The sequence below is a fragment of the Puntigrus tetrazona genome, chromosome 7 (assembly GCF_018831695.1).
Source record: "Puntigrus tetrazona isolate hp1 chromosome 7, ASM1883169v1, whole genome shotgun sequence".
Classification (NCBI taxonomy): Eukaryota; Metazoa; Chordata; class Actinopteri; order Cypriniformes; family Cyprinidae; genus Puntigrus; species Puntigrus tetrazona.
Window position 1 is genome coordinate 22,156,541 of NC_056705.1, and position 19,345 is coordinate 22,175,885.

Consider the following 19,345-nt stretch of genomic DNA (forward strand, 5'->3'; position numbering starts at 1 on the left):
GCTGCTGATCGGAGAGGCGTGTGTGGGGATGTGGATGGGGGGTTGGAATTTGCAGACCATGTGGAGACACAAGGCAGTAAATAAAGTGAAACCTCATGGTTGCTTTGCTTTATGGTGTTTTTCCAGCATGTCACCTTCTACATACTGTTTATGGGATGTATGTATGTGTGTGTGTGTGTGTGTGTGTGTGTGTGTGTGTGTGTTTATTGCACAGGGGGAGGACGGAAGCTTCACATGACCATAAAAACCATACGGACAGGAGAGCTGACCAGGTGTGAGGGTTACCACGACAACTACAAAGAGACAGAGAGCTCTCCAGTGTTTACAGGCTGTTTGACGTCAGAGAGATTCTTAATCTGTGGAAATAAGGAGGATGCAGTTTAGCTCAAAATATCACCGCTTCGCCTGCATCACATGCACATTTTAGAGGACTGTGGTGTGGTAGGTTATTGGTCATCGATCACACACTATGGGACTCTTTCACTGACATTTCTATGTGAATCATTTATAAATTTCTCCTGGAGATGAGTGAAAGCGGGTAAAACGGTATTGATGTTTTTGGTGTCAGTCAGGGTGTTAGTCAAACATGAACCAAGATTCTGGCTGATCATCAGCGTCAGTAACATTTGTGTCTGTCTCATCACATCCTTTGATGACTCTTTAGTGTTTGCTCTATAAAAAATAAATGGCCTTTGAAAAGATTCATTAATTAGCTGACTTTGTCACACATCCCAATTTCTAAAGTATAAATATATACGTGTTTTGATACCACAACCCCATAACATGTAACCCTGCACCACAAAACCAGGCTGAGGTCGCACAGGTATATTTGTAGCAATAGCCCAACAATACATTGCATGGGTCTAAATTATACATTTTTCTTGTTTACCAAAAAACATTAGCATATAAAGTGACAAATCATGTTACATGAAGATATTTTGTACATTTTCTTCTGTAAATATATAAAAACAACATAAAAAAGTTGTACCTCAGCCAAATGTTGCCCTATCCTGACAAACCAAACATCATTGGAAATCTTATTTATTAAACTTTGTATAGATGTCTTAATTTCAAACATTGGCCCTTATGACTGGTTTTGCGGTCCATGGCCGTATATAATGGTTAAGCCCTTGGACTGGAGTAAACAGGACTCAGGTACAATCCCAGGTAAGGTAAACCTGTAAACTAGAGACTTGCTGAGACAACCGTATCACCATTATATCCTTGAGCTACCATCAACTTGGTCCATAAACCTAAACCATAACAGCCTTGAGTAATTCATAACAGGTAATGGATATTTCCACTTTTGCTGGGCAAACCCCCAACAACAACTGGACTGCTTGGAGTTACATAACAAAATTATTTTGTAATCGTATGTAATGTGTAGAAGGTAGGATGTGAATTGAAAAATGACACCCTTCACTGCAAATAGAAATTCCATTATTGAGGAGCAGGTTTCTATAAAACTAGGGCACCTTGAATAAAAGAGAAAGACAGAGAAAAAGCAGGAAAGAGAGCTGTAACAGTACCTGAGGTAAAGTTACTGGTGAGAAAACTGCCAATGAGGAAAGAATTGCTAAGTATTAGGTTGCATCCTTATAAACTCTTGTGTATCCTGCACACTTGATCTGAAATGATTTTTCATCTCTTGAACTGACTTAGCACTCCACAGACAAGAGCAAATAATCTAAAAGAGATGGGTGAGGAGCCAAATTAGTGAAATGATTCAATGGAATCAATCTGTAATCAGACACTGAATCATCTTCCACTCATGTGTGTGTCTTATCCCCCTATAGTGAATTGATTTACTGCAATTATATAAAAGGAAAGTTAGCCAGACAAATATTATCAGACAGAGATCATTTGTCATTCAAAATGATGAAAAAGAGGTTGCATGAAGAATGCACGCTTTAAAGGTTAAATCGATCTGGTCCACTGCCTTTTAATGGTTCAAATTTCATAAACAAACCTTCTGTAATTTATAATCCAAAAGAGTACACTAACAGAAGACATCACACTCTCTATGTGGGGTCTTAGCACATCACCACATATTTAGATTTATCTGTTCTTATATGATTTGGTTTTAATGTCAACACCTAAATGTCCTCTTTATTCTCGTATGACAAAAATGAGATCATTGAGGCCAGTTCACGTTGGAGGGGAGAATTTAACAAATTCATCAAAACCTATGAGGTTATTCAGTGATCGCATTTTTGCCCTTTGTAATTAACTTGGAGAGTATTTGAGATCCATTATAATCTCCTCCATTAAAGCATCTTACATGAATTCCACATGACTAAATTAGTTTCTGTTTCATCCTGAAGGATTTCTAGCTATTTTGTGGTCATGAACATTGTACTATTACTTTCAAAAGTGGAATTCAGGTTTGCGTAACAGGCAGCCAAGGCTGTTACAGTAATGGATTCAGTCTTTCGTGTGCGTCAATGGCTGAAGCGCTCGGAAATCAATGCGCTGTCGCTTTAAACGAAGTGAAAGGTGGGTGTTACCATTGGCCAAAGAGCGAGAGAAGGGCGGGGACAACATTAATATGTATCAGTCTAGTTACCCCTTAGAGACTCAACGCAGATGAATGAGACAGATTTTGAAGAAACACGCACGGCCACTTCGCTTTAATCACGTCCAATTTATCCGACACTTCCAGAGAAGTGTAAATGGGCAGACTATAGACGATCAGTGGATGAAGGCGACTTGACAGTGCAGACGAGCGCGCGTCGCTTAAGCCACAACACATTACTGGTTGCGAATTTTGAATTGGATTTCAACAGTTTTGCAACCTATCTCACCTTTGAGATATTGTTATTTTTACAAGCCTTTTTAACTCACAGCCGATATGGACACCATATTGGACAACTTCGCCTCGGACAAACTTTTTCCCAATTCCAACCTGTTGGACCTAGAGGATCTGAATGAGAGTGATTTCTTATCCAATGTGGTACGTCAAACCTACGCATCTTTCATCATTATGAACAGTAGCAGAGAGGTTAAATGTGCACAATCTGTCTTAAATTGTGAATGTCTTAAGAATTTTCGAATACTTTTTCCTGTCCTAATATTATGGCATTTAAACAATATTCTCTCACGAAACTATAAATATTTATGATCGTATTGTTATTATTACTAGAGAAGATAAATATATGTCTATACTATATATATATATATATATATATATATATATATATATATATATATATATATATATATATATATATATATGCATGTATAGAATAATATAATATGCATGTATGCCCTATGCATATATGAAGGTGATTGTTCAGTTTATTTGTCACACATCGTCTGGGGTGTTGTGCTGCAAATTAAAAATAAACAAGGGCAGGAGTTCTCAAACTGTGAAGTTTGCCCAGCTGCACACAGATAGGGGCACTTTCCAACTTGAACCGGACCTTTGGGGAACGGGGGGGAGGTCTTCGTTAATGTTGTTTATTTAAGCCACGCCCACACGCCGCATCGTTGTTTAACCAAACCACGCCTACACAACGCTTCCAAGCCACGCCCACGGATCGCTTCATCCTGTTTCTCGTGTCCGGCCTGAGCCGGCGAAGCAAGATGCTTAAGTTATTGGACTTCGTGGTATATTTGCTGTTTGGAGGCCAGAGACGCAATCTACGAGTTTACCTGGCACAGAAAGTGGGGAACCGGTACTGTCATGCTGTGTTTGTTGTTTGTTCTGAAAGCATCTGAATAATCAAATCATGCCATCAAAAACACTACCTCATCTTAGGTGATATTGACAGTTAATCATATAGGTCTATATGTGGCTATATGTGACATGCAAAAATAAACAAAATAAGTATAAAATTTATAACTAAAATGTACCATATCATGTTGTTCCAAACCAAAAACTTGGTTTTCCATGGAAAACTGAAGGTGAAAATAATGAAAGTAAATGACTGCCTACTGGAGCAGTTGAATTCTAAAATTAAAATGAAAGGTGAAAAAAAGTATACTATTATTAAACGTGGTCTCACATATACAGACTTCATTCAGTTCATGGAAATTGCATTATTCCTAAAGTGTTCCACATAAGAAAGTAAGGTTTGGAGTGCTGTGAGTGGTAAATGAAGACTTTATTTTCATTTTTGCATTACATATTCCTTTAATTAGGTCAGTAGGAAAGAAATGTTTTGGTTGTTAATGCATTTCACTTGAAGCTAGCATAGTGTTCCATGTGCATATGATCCATTAGGAGCCCAGGACACTTCTGCAGTTTCCACAGTGATTCAAACAGTCCTGTGGCATATGCTTCTACTGACACACATTCATGATGAGGTCCTTTTAATCCCATCGCAGAGACACAGAAAGAGATGGAAGGAGACATCACAAATACCACTATTATGAGACTCAGACGAGATGGAACAGTTTTGACCTTTATTTTAACAGAGAAGCTGCAGCGTCATCTTAAGATCTTTTGTGGATAGACAGACAGGAGACGCATTCTGTAGCTTCTTATGAGCAACCTCACTATACAAAATATATATAACTATAATTTAATGAAGATGCAGTTGTCAGATAGATTCACTTAGCCTGACATAGCCATAACTGTATGGCTGACTTTCTTCTGCGGAATAGAAAAAGAAGACCAAATGGACATGTTTGGGTGAAATATCCCTTTAAATAATGTTTTCACTTTCTTACTTGGTTATACATTTATGATTGTTTGAACATTTTGTGTCCTCATATTAATTAAGAGTAAAAATACATGTCTCACCACAGGACCTTTTAATATTAACTTGTGTATTTGTTTAATATCAGTGAAAATCTTTAGATGAGTAAAGTTACAGGACCCAAAATATACACTTCGTACATGTAAACTGAACTTACAATCTAAGAGAAAAAAAGCTAAGAAAAATGGATAGCTAGATAATGTTAGTCACCGTCTGGCTGTGTATCTCTACTGAAATCTTAGTCTTGTCTTATAAGGATTAGAGTCTTAGGGTTTCTTATGAAGATTTTGCTTTAGTCCCTCTCTATTTTTTTTTCTGCTGGTCTGTTGGTTGCTGAGGGTATTTATTGGGTAGTATTCAATCCAGATGTCCCTCATTGAGTACCAGCTGTGTTCCAGTTTGCTCTGTAAGGACCTGACTAAGGGGAGAGTGATGATAGAGAAAAGAGAGAGAGAGGCTTGTGAGTGAAGGGGGCTCATTCACGGCTCCTGATAGCTGTCTGTGTATGTGTGCATGAGCGTATGCATGCCACTGTGCTCCTGTGTGGGTGTGTGAATGGACGTCTGTAAAAGACCACTCCAGACCCTCCATGGTCCCCCACTCTACCCCTCGGCATATGTGTGTGTGTGTGTTTGTATGTGTGTTAGAGAGACACTGGCCCTTGAAGGCTCAGTGAATAACTGCCTTGTGCCCTCGCAGAGGAAACTGCTCCTGGGTTACACACACCGGTTTCTGACCTCCTGTGTGTTTTTGTTCATTCATTCTGCCATTATGTTTATAAATGTTAGCGGGTCAATCCAGCAGTGTTGCAGTAAGATATATTTATAACCTGGAATTCCTCCAGAGTGTAAATTTGTGTGCGGGGGACCAAATATCCCTATAAGGATAATGGCAACTTAAATCATGTTTAAATGCAAAACAGTTTGAACTGATCATTTATCAAAAAATGAGCATTTGTGGTCACTGCAAATCAGAATGAATTTCCAATAGTGCAGTCTTAAAACAGTTGAGTATCATAAAAGTGGTTCATATAGGCCTATGCTCATGCACTGTATAACAAGTCTTCTTTTGCAGTGAACAGAGATTCATTTAAGTCATTATACATTGTTCCCTCCAGTGATGATTAATTCAGTGACAATTCGTTCAGACCGCTTATGTGAACTGGATTAACCAAATAATTGAAAAAGTCTGGTTTTAAAAGAATTGTCAAAGTTTTCAGTGACTTAAAGGTTTATTGTCTAGAAATTATGACTTTTAAGATCTGGTATGTAGTTTGCTTTGGGCCATCATATTGTTTTGCTTTTGCATCCTTTTTGTCACTAGGATGCTTAATTTTCCTTTTGTGTTCCACGAAACAAAGGAAATCATATGGGATTAAATGATAAAAAGATTAGAGGAGTAGATTATTTAAATTTTTGTGCAAACTGTGTAAAATTGCCTTTGGAAATAGGGGAGAGAAAATATTACTATCTCAGAATAGGAACTATAGAAGGCAATGGAAAATCCCTACAGTGATAGAAGAACGCATGTGTGTGTGTGTGTGTGTGTGTGTGTGTGTGTGTGTGTGCACGTCTGGCTGTTTAATTCACGGCTTTAGCGTAATTGCATGGCTTGCGCTAAAGGGTGGAAATCAGCACGTCTAACTCAGCTGTGTGTTAAAGGTAAGATCACAGAGAGGATCTGTGAACCACAACAGTGCAGAAAAACCTCAGGCTTATTTCAGTGACTTTATATTATATATCTGCTGTATTTCTTTAGTGCATCCTTCATACAAAGGGAACTGTTGTGATTCTGTCTTTTGATTTATATTGTTGGTATTATACTGCTGTTTTTTGCCCAATTTCATAAACTGAAAATGGTTTTGGTGACAGAGAATGATTCACCGTGTTAATCTCATAAACGGGATACTGTGATCTGTTTCTTTCGCAGTAAAAAAGAGAAGCCATTATTAATATGGAAATAAAATTCTAACAAAAAAACGATTAATGTGCATCTGCTGATTATATGAATGCCATTTGATCTCAGCTGACGTAGCTATATCTGAGCTATATCTGTGATGAGCTACAGAAAGATGAAATATCTTTCTGAAATAATTTTTTACGTTTATGCATCATACCAACATTCTGACTGTTCGTATTGCTTAATCACTGACGCAGAGGACGTCATACTACAATATTGTGAATGTATGCAAAACATTCTGAAAGGAAATTTGTAAAGTACAAAGTCATTTAGCAGTCTGACATCTTTTACCTGTTTAGTCACTTCCCACACGTGAGGAAAAACAGAAACCTGAATATCAAGGGTGGTCTGATGCTTTCTCTCCATCTTCAGTATTCTGAAGAGAAGATGATGAGTCAGATTCAAGACCATTCTTTAGAAGCACATAGCGTGTCTGAACCCTAGAAGAAGACTGGAGATGATATCTACAGGTTTGGCAGGTCCCACCTGTCTAAAAAATAGTTTCTGCTTTGCTTGTACGTATAGTACACTGAAGGGTTAGGCGGCAGAGACGCCACATGTAATATCTGAAGCAAAGCATTATGCATTTCATTTGTATCCTAGCAGGCAGGGGAGTTCTCTCAGCCATGTTCTTTTTATTGGAACTGAAATAAAAAATGATGGTCTTTGATTAGTAGAGGCAGAAAACTTCTACCAAGAGTCTGAGGTGAATGTTGAGGGTAGGGGGAGGTGAGGAGCATCTGGAGGGGAGGATACACAGCACATTCTTCCAGAGTTTTCTCTCAGATGTAGTGGATGCTTCTGTTGACATAAAAAAAGAGAAATAGAGAAAAATAAAGAGAAGGAAAGTCAGAAAAGAGGGGTTGCATAATCTTCAGAACGACTGGGCCAACGATAAAGATAGTAGTGATACAGCTCTAACTGTTATTCTCATCCTAACTCTCAACATCTGTGAGCTACAATTAAGATGACTGTAAAGAATGAAGAAGTTATGACACTCTCTGGGTGTGATACAGAAATAGAAGTTTGACTCTGTGATCATGGAGTTTGATTCATCAGGCAGCCACATGATTTAAGCCAGTCTGCCACTGAAATAAAGCTTTTAATCAGTCAGTTTTCCCAGTCTTTGTGAATATAGAAGACTAATCCATCACCTGATCTAAATTCAACCACTCTGTAATTTTCATTATGCTTAGTTTTCACGCACATCTTTTCTCCGTTCTGAACAGGACGATGTATGGCGATCACTCCCATGCATTGCGTAATTTTGTCATGTATAGCTCGGTAAAGGTTAAGTATGGCTGCTATTGTCATACCTTTGGCTTGTGTTTTAAATCTGTTCACATGATGCACATAAATAGAGAAAAAGAGTTCACTGAGGTGTGTTCTTACGTGAGCGTACAAAATAACTAAATCAGCAGTTAGTGTGTAGAGACTTAAGGGTGTGTTTGCTTTGGTCCTGTCAAACCAGATCCTTTCATTTTTTTCTAATTGCTAGATGCTTTGAATAGTTTTAAAGCATTTGTAAAATACATTATAGACAAGCAATTGCTCACCGATAATAGTGGGTGCTGATTCTTTTCACCCGCCTACACTATTATTGTGAAAGACATTGTAATATGTCTGATAACAAATAAAACAAACCCGAATTAGTATCTCTGTCACCACTGATTATTATTTGATCTCTTGCGCAAAAATGAATTAATTATTTCCAGCACTGTCCTTGCATTCAATAGTGGGTCCTTGGCCTAAAAAAGGGCTAAAATCTACAATTTATACATATTTTAGTGCTATAACTCCGTGCCTGTGTTTGAAGTGCAGTCAGTTGTCATTTTAAGGTCAATTGTCATTTAACTTGATAACTCAAATACCCCAGATCATTTTTTTCTTCTTGCATTCCTTTCCTCAGCTGATGTTTTAGCAGGAGTTCCCTGACATGCCAGAACTCCTCCTGCTCTCCAGGCACTCTCTCTATCTTTCACTCTCTCTGTCTTTCTCCCGAGGGGCTGCCGTGAACAGAACTGTGGATGTTGTAGAGATGTCAGCCAACTGCTCTGCTCAGTGACCCCCTGAAGTGTACTAGATTTAACCTCCAAAGAGAGTCCTATCTTGAATTATAGAAGCAAACTGCAAACTGCCATCACAATGGAAGAAACATTGCTATATATCCAGTTTAGAGTGTCTCTGTCTTTCCCTTCATTGAGAAAATGACCAGCAGTGGTCGGAAGCAAGTCAGGTTAATGTCTGATTTGTATCTGGTGCACTCGTCTAGCTTTGGTCAAATCCTATCAGATTGTTATTTGCGACTCAGATGTTGGTCTGAATTGCTGCCAACTACTTGATCAAACAAGAAAGTCTGAGCTAGAACACATTAGGTTACAAAGGTACAAGGCCTCGGAGGAAAGATGGGCAAGAGTTTCCAGAACTTTTTAAACTGTGTCTGCACTCTTGGGTTGTGTTTTGACTCCTAACCTTTGCGCTAGAGGATGCATAACTTATTCTTCACATGTGGAAGACATATTCTTAGCCCCTTTCTAAGGCAGTGAGCCCTGCAGAGACATATGTGTACCCACCCTTAGCTCTGTTTCACCCCTCAGGCTCTGAATAAACATGTCAGGTGGGTGTCAGTGTTTGCGGGAACATGTCGTCAGCTTACCTTGAGGTCCCCAACTCAGATATCTAGCATTGTTTTCCCAGGCTCCCTCTCTACTGAGGATCAAAGACCCAGCTGAGTATGTTAATTACATAATGACTTTTAATTCTAGGGAACAGTTTTGAATATGCAGCATAACAGAGATGCTAATGAAAGTTAATGTATTTTATTATAACCGCAATGGATAATATATTTAATTTATATCAAAGCTACAGTGAAGCATGTTTCTACCTTAGAGTAAAAAGTAAAATGTAATTGTGATTTTGTAGTTGCAACACTACATTGCAGTTCTCATAATTGCAACTTTATATTTCACAATTGTGACATATTTATTGTCTCACAGTGCCACTTTGATTGTAGCTTTATATTTCATTATATATGATAGTCTCACATATATTACTACTTTTAATATTTACTTTACTCGTAAAATGTATATCTCATCATTGTGACTAATCACGATATGACTAATATATTAGATTTTCACATAGTTGTGACTTCTCAACATTATGAATATTTCAAATTCTTCCAATTTTATTTCAAAGTCTCAATTTTTTTCCCAAACTGTACTTCATTTCTTGCAATCATCACTATATCTCATAATTGCAACTTTATTTAGTTAACAGTTGTGACTTTGGGTCTCTTTATTGTGACTTCATATCTCACATCGTGACTGTGATTTGGGACTATATCTTTTAAACTTTTCAAATTTTTTTCATTTATTTTTCACAGTGTGAATGCCAAATTGAACTGTTTCTTGTAGTTATAGTTCTATCTCACACTTACAAATATTCGTCTTTATTGTGATTTACAATTTCACAATGTGACTGTCTTGCAAATATATTTTATACATGCCACAGTTGTGACTTACTGTCAATAGTCATTTTAATGATATATTAAAAGAGAACATCGAAAAATCGAAGCCTCATCTTTTCCTCTCTGTGGTCAGACAGGAACAGACTAGACTAACACAGTTATTTGCTCTGTATACAGGATATTCTTCTGCCCAGGGCTGTGTTGCCACAGGCTCTTTTGAGAGAGCCAATTTAGCCTGGCAAAATTACAGAGTACAGGGAGTCCTCTGAGGGAGGGGGATGGGGAACACATCTGGAGACCCCATCCCCTCCTGAAATGCACCAGTAGCAGAAAATAGAGGATGGTTATGGGGATTCCTCCCTCCTTAGGATATCCCTCTAGTTCAGTTGTGTACTTGGATCCTTTTCACTCTTCCTATAAAAGTTGCAGTGTCTGTAACTCACTGTCTTTCAGTTTCTTTTTCACCCCTTCATGAAAATCTAGTTCAGATATGTCTATATTTCTCCCACCCACTGTTTCACCTCCAGAAGAGCTCGTCTGGTTTGTGGCCCTCAGTGGCTCCCGTCTGGAGGTGGGGCTGAAGCCCAACTGCCTTCTGTGGTCGTGGTTCTCTTGCTCTGCGGCTGACAGCAAAACGTAAGAAAAATCTGGAACTGGAATTAAGAAACCAGAGGAAAGCAAGAGGGGGAAGGGACCTAAGAGTTGTATTTGGAAAGTTAGAATGGGAGGAAGAAGAAATGACAAAGAAAGAAAGGAAAAAAGAGGGTGAAGGGAGTGAGGGAGCAGGAGGAGAGCAGGGACTAGAATAAAACCTCTCATGCAGACTTTAGATACATCGCCTCATTCTCCATACTATCAGTACTGCAATCAAAAAGTCCTCTGCTTTTTAAACACAAAAACTGGCTTCTTTGAAATCCTTTTGGTGAGAAACCCGTGTGACCCGATCTCCAGAGAGGTGGGTCGGATGGTGGTGTCTGTGTCTGGTGGCAAGTTTACAAAAGTCGTAGACTGCAGCTGTGAACTTGACGCCATGCCTGTAATCTAAATCAGCCCTCACCTGCGAACACCTGCAGAGGCCTGGCTCCCTCACCTGCAAGCGCCCCCCCGCCCCCCTGCCTCTCTCACGCGCCTGGCTCATCATGCATGCTGAACGGATCATAATGAGCGTTAGTTCATGACTATCCTCCCTGACCCATCTCTGATCTTTCACAGCTGCCAGCTGGAATCCGAAACTGAGAATATGAACAGACTTAAAAGTGCAGATGTGCTGGTTTGGAGACAATATGATAAAATGCTAAAATGCTGAAATGCATCTTCACCCTACGTTCACACATTAATGCCCTTTATATTTAGGTACAAAATGTCAGATCCAGTCCAGATGAGTTAGAATAGTTCATGCATGCCTATTACCTAAATATTTAGATATGTAAATAAATAAAGCTGATCAGATCATGCTGTGGCTGAAGCTGATGCTCATGCCTCACATGAGGGAAACATATTTTAACCACATTTGCATCAAACGTTAACTAGTGTAAACACAAAACATCTGCAAAGTCCGTCTTCAGATCAAGAACTTCTCTCCTTCTCTCGTTTTTGCCACTCTAAGAATGAATCTTTTTGCTGTGACTCATTGTTCTCAGAAATAACTCCTTTGCTCAGCGAGAGGCACATATATTCCCAAACATTGTGGGTTTGGATGTATTCCCAATTCCACTGCTGCTGAATGATTTTTATCAGCGTATTTATTTTTCCAAAGACTATTTTCTTGTGCACCGATCTGCTCCGTGCGCACCCTGCACTCCAGCTCCAAAATGACAAGCTCCCCTCTCCTCATTTGCATACTGAGCTCTGATTGGCTGGAGTGCAGCTGGAGGTCTGGAATAAGGGAATGGAATGCGATGAGTCGAGCAGCCGTGCAGTTTACCAGCCCGCTTAGACCCGGACATGACCCAAACGTTACTTCAAGAAAATGGATCAGATGGAAAAATAGGGCATTGCTCAGCCTGCGCACACATGCTTTGCACTGCTGCAGCTGTGGTCCATTTTTTAACATTTTAGGAAGAGCGCCCAAGTGACAAACCAGAAATATTTTAAATGACAGTATTGGCTAAGCTGAAGAAGTGTATTAAGAATTGATTTATACTACATTGTGTGTGTACATACATGCATATATAGATATATATATATATATATATATATATATATATATATATATATATATATATATATATATATATATACTGCTTGCATGCACTTGTCTTTTCTCTTTGATATGTGATAGCTTTGAATGACATGAGATGCCTGCTGGTATGTGCTTCTTGTTTCAATAACTTTTGAACCAGAAGTACTGTTGGAGTATTTCTTCTAGTTAGAAAATGCAGAAATATACGACTCTCTCTTCCTTGTAGTCAGTACAACATAGATAAAATCATTCTGTGTGTTTATTACACAAGACTAATGGATGTCGTAGAAATTAGCTCAAAAGCCCCAGCTGCAGTAATCATTGTGAAATGTCAACAGAAATGTATAGTGTACTTTAGTATGGTAAACGTGTGCAGGACCTGATAGGTCTGCCTGATCCAATAAGGCTGCTTGAACAAACCACCTGATGGGATAGCTAAAAACATTTTTTCATCATTTACTCAACTGTGGGGGAGTTTCTTTCTTCTGCTTAACACAAAAGAAGATATTTTGAAGAATGTTGGTAATCAAAAAGGTTGACAGTAGACATTGACTAGTATTGTTTTCTAAAAACAATGAAAGAAATTCATACAGACAGGTTTGGAACAGCATAAAGGTGAACAAACGTTGACAGAATTTTCATCCTACTTTTTATAAAGGTTTACCTGTAAGCCTGAGATATGACTTGTTTTCATTTCTCCTCAAATTTGACCCTAATGACAGAGGCTCACGCTTCCATTTCTTCCAAGCTCTTCTGGAATTCTTCCTCTGAAGAGTCTTCCAGATGTGGAATTTCAGGTCTCTTGCATCAGCACCCCAGCATTGCATCATTACCGTTGGCCCCTGTAAGGTCAACCAAAAACCAGACAGACACCACATAAGAAACTCTTAACTGACACTTGTCAAAACAGGAAAGAACATTACTGAGAGATAAAACCGATTAGAGAAGCATTCTGACTGTCTGCTCTGATAACAGATGTACAAAGACCACACAGACAGGGAAGTTGCATATGTGAATGCAGGTTTCCATCGAATCCCACTCATAACAGGCATCATTTAAAATTGCATTTAGTGTTAAGCTAATGGTTTACTTGACAAAATTGTCAAAGCGCTGTATGCAAATTAAAACACACGTGCAGCTTGCAAGCATACCGATTCCCTACGGTCCAGATTAATCAAGTTTGTAAATATTTCCACCCCACACATCCAGGAGCAGGAACATTTAACAAACTTCAAAGTTTTAGGGTGGAATTGTTTATACTGCCATGTTCAACCGTGGTGATTAGCCCAGAACTGACAGCAGGAGAGCTGCGTCATTTCACAAACTCAATAATCAGGGTGTTCCCAGGATGTCATTCATCAAACAATACGGATAACTGCCATTGCAGGGTTTGTTTCCTGTTCCTCTGCTTGTGCATCCATATGGTGAGAGCAACAAGTTTGACCAGATACTGCGAACTCAGGCATTTTGCTTTGAAAGCTTTTTGGTCGAAAATGGACAGCCAGAGTAAACATTCATAACAGCACTGCTTTCCCATTCCCCTCTTCAGAGAGGTCTTGCGGTGGTTAGGGGTTTGTGTGGGAACTCATACAGGTGCTGCGAGTCTGGATGTGTGCACGTGTCCTTATGTGTGATATGTGCATAGCGGCTGGTTTACATGCTCTCTGCGCTACAGGTGTGTCATTCACACACCTGTCCCCGTTCACCAGGATGTAAACACGATCAGGTCCTCTCACACCTTCGTCACACCCTGGCTCAGCAAACACACATTCGCATACCCCTACAGCAGAGACGCACACACACGTCCTTCCATCCGCAAAATGACGACATGCATTCTAAACGCACTCATGCATGGAAGAATGTGTGTCTTTTTTTCCATCCACATGCACCTCAGGCTAAATAACAGAAGGGTTTTATCAGTGTTCCTCTGAATTTCAATTGTGACTATTTAAATGATCATTTGTAAAATGGCTTTATATCAACTGAGCATCTCAAGATGTTATTTGAGTTGATCTTTGCTTATAATAACAAAATCAGGGAGTGGGGTGAATTCAGCCAAATAATTATTTGTTCACGCATTATGGTTAGATAGGCTTTGAAAGTTTATGGTTGGTAAGGTGTTACTGAAAGTGCTCACCAAGGTTCCAAAAATACAGTAAAACAGTAATTATGTTATTACAATTTAAAATTACTGTTTTTTAATATGCTGGCAAATGTTTATTCCCAGTCTTTAGTTCCACATGATCCTTCGGAAATCATGCTAATATTGATAATATCTTTGCTGTTGATTTTGCTCAACTGATTGTATCTTTGCTTAAAGTATTCATTTCATTTAAATAAAAAAATGTCTTTATGGTCTCTTCCCAGCATTTCTCAGAGCAGATGGAGGATTTCTCCAATGACCTTTTCAACAGTTTCTTTGATGATCATCTGTTGGCGGAGAGGAACCCATTGTTGGATATGGATCTGGACCCTCCAAACCCTGACATCCAGGCAGAACACAGCTACTCTCTCAGCGGGGATTCTGCCCCCCAGAGCCCCTCCATGCCCATCAAATCAGATGATGATGCAGGTTAGCGAGCAGCTCTTTTAATACCTCTTCTTACATGTCATCCATTCACGCAGAAAATCAGCTCTCTGTCTTAGATTTTACACTCCTGATAAACGCCATAGTTCAAAGCATCATCTATCAGCAGCTCTGCTTTTCTGTAAAGTCTCTTTCTTTTCTCTGCGTCTCTCCTCCTTATCTCCCGGAGCACCCGTGCAGCACAGGGTTCCTTGACAAAGCTCTAGCCAAGAGCTCAGTCTACCATTGGAAGCTGGGAATTCCAGGAAGACAGCCAACACTCACACTCGCTCACTCATTCTGTCAGTTCATCCGTCTGTCTCTCTCGCTCTCTCTCTTTCTCACACACGCCACGATCGGTCCAGGGAGCTGTAGACATCCATAAAATAAAAAGGGATCTGGTTTCCAGCTTCGGATGGAGAATTTGGTGGGGGTGGCTAAGAGAGTTGCATCATCCTGAACTTAGGTTGACTATGCTAGGAGTGTGTGCGCAGACTGCAGCTTCTTTCCAGTCAGGCTTTAAATCAACAAATCCTTAAAGAAGCATGAAGGTACTGCAGGATTTCTCGATCCATTTAGCCAGGCTACAATGCCCTGAGCATCCAAAATGAAGGTCTTTCGGAAGACATTCATGCTATTGTTTCTTTCTCTCTCTGTGCTTTCTAGCTCAGAGAACTGAATTTTCTGAGAAATGTGAATATGTAGGGTTGCAAAAAGGTGCATATTAGCAAGGTGTGATTTGTTAAAAATGAGTGTAAAATAAATAGTGACATGCAGGATATAATATTCGAATTAACAATTAACTTACTGACAGTGTATTTATTTATACAGTTTTCAGGCCTCACGAGATATTGAGCTGTCAGACATTTCAAATATATTTCAACCATCTATACCCTGCCATCTGTACCATTAACATGCTATTTTAGAGGTAATTTTAGAGGTAAACAGGTTACAAAGGTGTCCTTGTATTATCCCTGTGACAATATGTTGTACCCCTAAAAGTATAGCTTTTGCTCATTTTTTCCCCCTGACAGTCTATAGAGTTCAGATGACCACAGTGGGTTCAGGTGTTTCAGCTATGTGTGATATCCCCTCTGATCCATAAACCTGCCCCTATAAAGACTGTGAGCGGCTTTAGGGGGCAGTTAAAGTAAGCACTGGCTGGTTCACTACTTTGTCTCCTGTTGCTCTGTAGTAACTTTAAACCTGCTAATGAGCATCACTTTTCCGTCTCCGCCGGCCTGGAGTCACCCCACTATGATACCTGCTGTCCTGAGAGACATCAAAGCCTTACAGTGCCCTGTGGGCAGGACCCAGTAGCTTCTGTAGAGTATAAGGAGGGACTTTTGCATGTAAAATTAAAACATCTTTTGTACAGTAATATTAGCTCTAAGCTACCACATGGAAAAACGGAGAGAAGAAAGTTTAAATGTGCTAATATAATCAAACTGCTACAGGTTTTTGTCTTGTCTTTATTTATCTGTTCGAGTACACGACACAGTACACTGTGTGTCCCCTCAGTCTTTCAGATCAAGCACACAACACAGAGGCTAGTTGTAGTCTGATTAACATGTACTTGTGCTGAACAAAGCTAACCTATTGTGACGTTATCTAGGTCTTTTCAGTCTGATAAAATTGGCTGTTAGAATTTTAATCAAATTTTAAAGGACATGTTAAGAAAGATGATTTACTGCTTTAGGCGGGCTGAGAGCAAAAAAAACGCATGTTAAACTTAAAGTGAAAGTCTATTTTTGAATCCAAAAAATGTTGGTCACCTGCTTCACAAGGAAACAATCAATCCATCTAGGTTTATACTGGTTAGTGCTGATTTGGTTCAGCAGGGTCCATAACTCATCCTGATTTAAAAAATAGAGATATAGGCAGTGAGAACGAGAGGTACCTTTATAGATCCGAGAAACACAGATGACCCCTCTGGTATACCAGATCCTTCAGAAAGTGTATACTTTTGGTTTAATCATGCTTGAAAATCTGTAAAGACGACTAATCCTTTATTCACAATAGAGGTTGTGCATGAGAGTGTGTTTGCTTTAATGCACCCTGGTGAAGGACAGACTCTTATGGTCTAATCTGGTGTACTAAACTGAAGGGTTAGGCGCTTTTACAGAGGTTCCCCACAGACCGAGAGCTATGAAGTATAAAACCCAGCGCTCTCCACCGAACAGCAAAACTCCTAAAGAGCTTTGCTCTCCTGTTGTAATCAAACTCCTGCTGATGTCCTTCCCTTACAGAGGACTAACATGAAAAACCTGCCATCCTTCTTTTACAAGGCCGCATAATGTTTTATCGATCCTGCAGTGGAGCCTGCACACGAATGCTACCGAGGGCGATGTGATAACGAGGGCTCCCACTATACACTGTGCTTTCCTTCCCTTTGAAGCGTCCAGACATGTCGAGCTGTTCTCTAGCCACCCTATATGCCCCCAATCTCTCACCTGCCCCTCCCACACCGTAGGCTTTTGTGTTAACAGCATAAAGAGAAGCTGGTTTGCTTTACCCTTCCGGTCATTAACCGAGTCTGTCTTCCTCACCTGCATCTGTATGAAACCCCCTCCATGGGGTCCGGAGTGTGAAAGTTGTCACTTTCTTGGAAATATCAGTCATTGATTGCAATGTCCTTCATTGTGTAAACATCCTGCATGATATTTGCCTGTACGGCCCTTAAAAACAAACACACACACACACAGATGCCATTACATTATTAATTATTGTCTAATATACAGTGATTTCTAAAAAAATATTAATTTACATAATCTTTTTTTGCTGTGAATAGATATTTTTTAATTTGTTAATTCCTGTAAACATGCACGTCAACTGTCGACTTCAACTGTGTTTTGAGAAACCTGCGTTCAGTTTTATTCAGTAGCTCTGCTTTTAACATCTGATTGATTGAGTCTTTCGAGAGGCTTAATCATTATCATTCCATGTGTCGCTCCCCAAAGCTTTTTTAACAAAACGTTTCAAATGTAACAGTAAGTCCTTTTTCTCTGTTTTCTGTTAGTTTGAGCCTGTTGTTTGTTTCCTCAGACTCCGAAGGGATGTGGTCGTTCAGTCAGGATCTCACAGCCATTCTAGTGAAGCAGGAGCCCAGCCTGATGTCAGAAAACTGCCCTGATACATCGCCTCCTCTGGCCAACACCAGCACCTGCACACACCCCCTCACTCTCGCCCCTCCGCCACAGAGAAACCACACAGGGGAGAAGGTAAAAATGGCCAATCTTACACTGAAATGTGTTTTTTTAGTCAGGTAGTTGTTATTTTACAATGGATACCAACAGATGCAAGCGAGCTAATGATGGTGAACCTTACACACACTGCACACCAAAGGGACCATTGTATTAGTATGACAATAAAAAACATGCGCGCGCACGTGCTTCTTGTGCTCTTTTGCTCAGCTGGCAGCTTGCTCCACTTCTCTGCCCAGTGAACATGTTCACAGTATGAGTGCGAGTGTGAGGAGTTGAACTTACTGAGGCATGGGAATCGGCTCCAGCAGCATCAGTGCTGAGCTGAGAGTAGATTAGTTCTTTGTGGCTGCTGAGGCCTCTCGAATCTGGCACCGGACTCTCTGAGCATCGGAGCCATGGAACTGTTCTCTTCTCCCTGACTTGACACTAACTCAGGCCAGACTTTCCGCCAGCTCCCATAAACTCTGCCCTCTCCGGGGAGCCGGACTGTGCTGTGTGAAGATACCTGTCAACAAAATAAGCAAACTCACAGAACAAGGTTTGAACATTTTTGCTAGAAGTTAACGAGTGAGAAGCGCTGTCAAGAATAACTTGGCTAGATGAAATAATATTCAGGATGGATGGGGTTATATAAGCACATGTCCTTTATTTAAGAAGGGCAGCAAGACACGCACATGGTGCAAAGCTGTTCTGACATCCCACTGGGTTCTTCTGTCAGAGTGCAGCTGTACTGGAGAGCGTCCTCATGGAGACACTGTGACCATGTGCCACAGGAAGAGCAGCTCTCACCAGATAAACACAAACCATAAATAACATGGCGTTAAGACATGGAGCACCATAATAACTATAATTCATGATCTGCATATATTGCATAATATTCAGGCAGCTTTTTGGAACCTTTTGAGGCCACCTTGGAATGTTGAATTAGTCCAACTTATTGGTCCAACTAAAACAGAATATGACCTGATTTTGCTGTAGTTTAATTTTAATGAAGCTTGACTAGAAGAGGAGAAAGTGAGCAACTGACTCAACTGATTCAATAAAGGTTAAGCTTGCTGATTTTTAACCAGCTTTGTATTGTTATAATGTTTGCAGTGTATATAAATGAACAGTCTGTACTCTTGCTCAGTGTTACCTGCACCCAGATATCCCATTTATTTGTCAGCAAAAGTTGCATTTTGCATAATCTTGCAGAGTTTTGCTGACAAATAAACAGGGATGTCTGGTTGCAGATAACAGTACATTTTAAATGGTGCTGTTGCG

The 19,345-nt window shown here is 39.8% G+C and overlaps 1 protein-coding gene across 3 annotated transcripts in view; it reads left to right on the forward strand.

Annotated features, from left to right (window-relative positions):
• The first annotated feature begins 2,600 nt into the window (after positions 1–2,600).
• Positions 2,601–19,345, forward strand: part of creb3l1 (cAMP responsive element binding protein 3-like 1) — a 28,151-nt gene continuing 11,406 nt past the window's right edge. For all 3 annotated transcript variants that reach the window (XM_043243283.1, XM_043243284.1, XM_043243285.1), the window contains exons 1-3: positions 2,601–2,953; positions 14,678–14,882; positions 17,922–18,097. In XM_043243283.1, the coding sequence (XP_043099218.1) occupies positions 2,852–2,953; positions 14,678–14,882; positions 17,922–18,097 (483 nt within the window). In that variant the 5' untranslated portion in view covers positions 2,601–2,851. The remainder of the gene's footprint in view (positions 2,954–14,677; positions 14,883–17,921; positions 18,098–19,345) is intronic.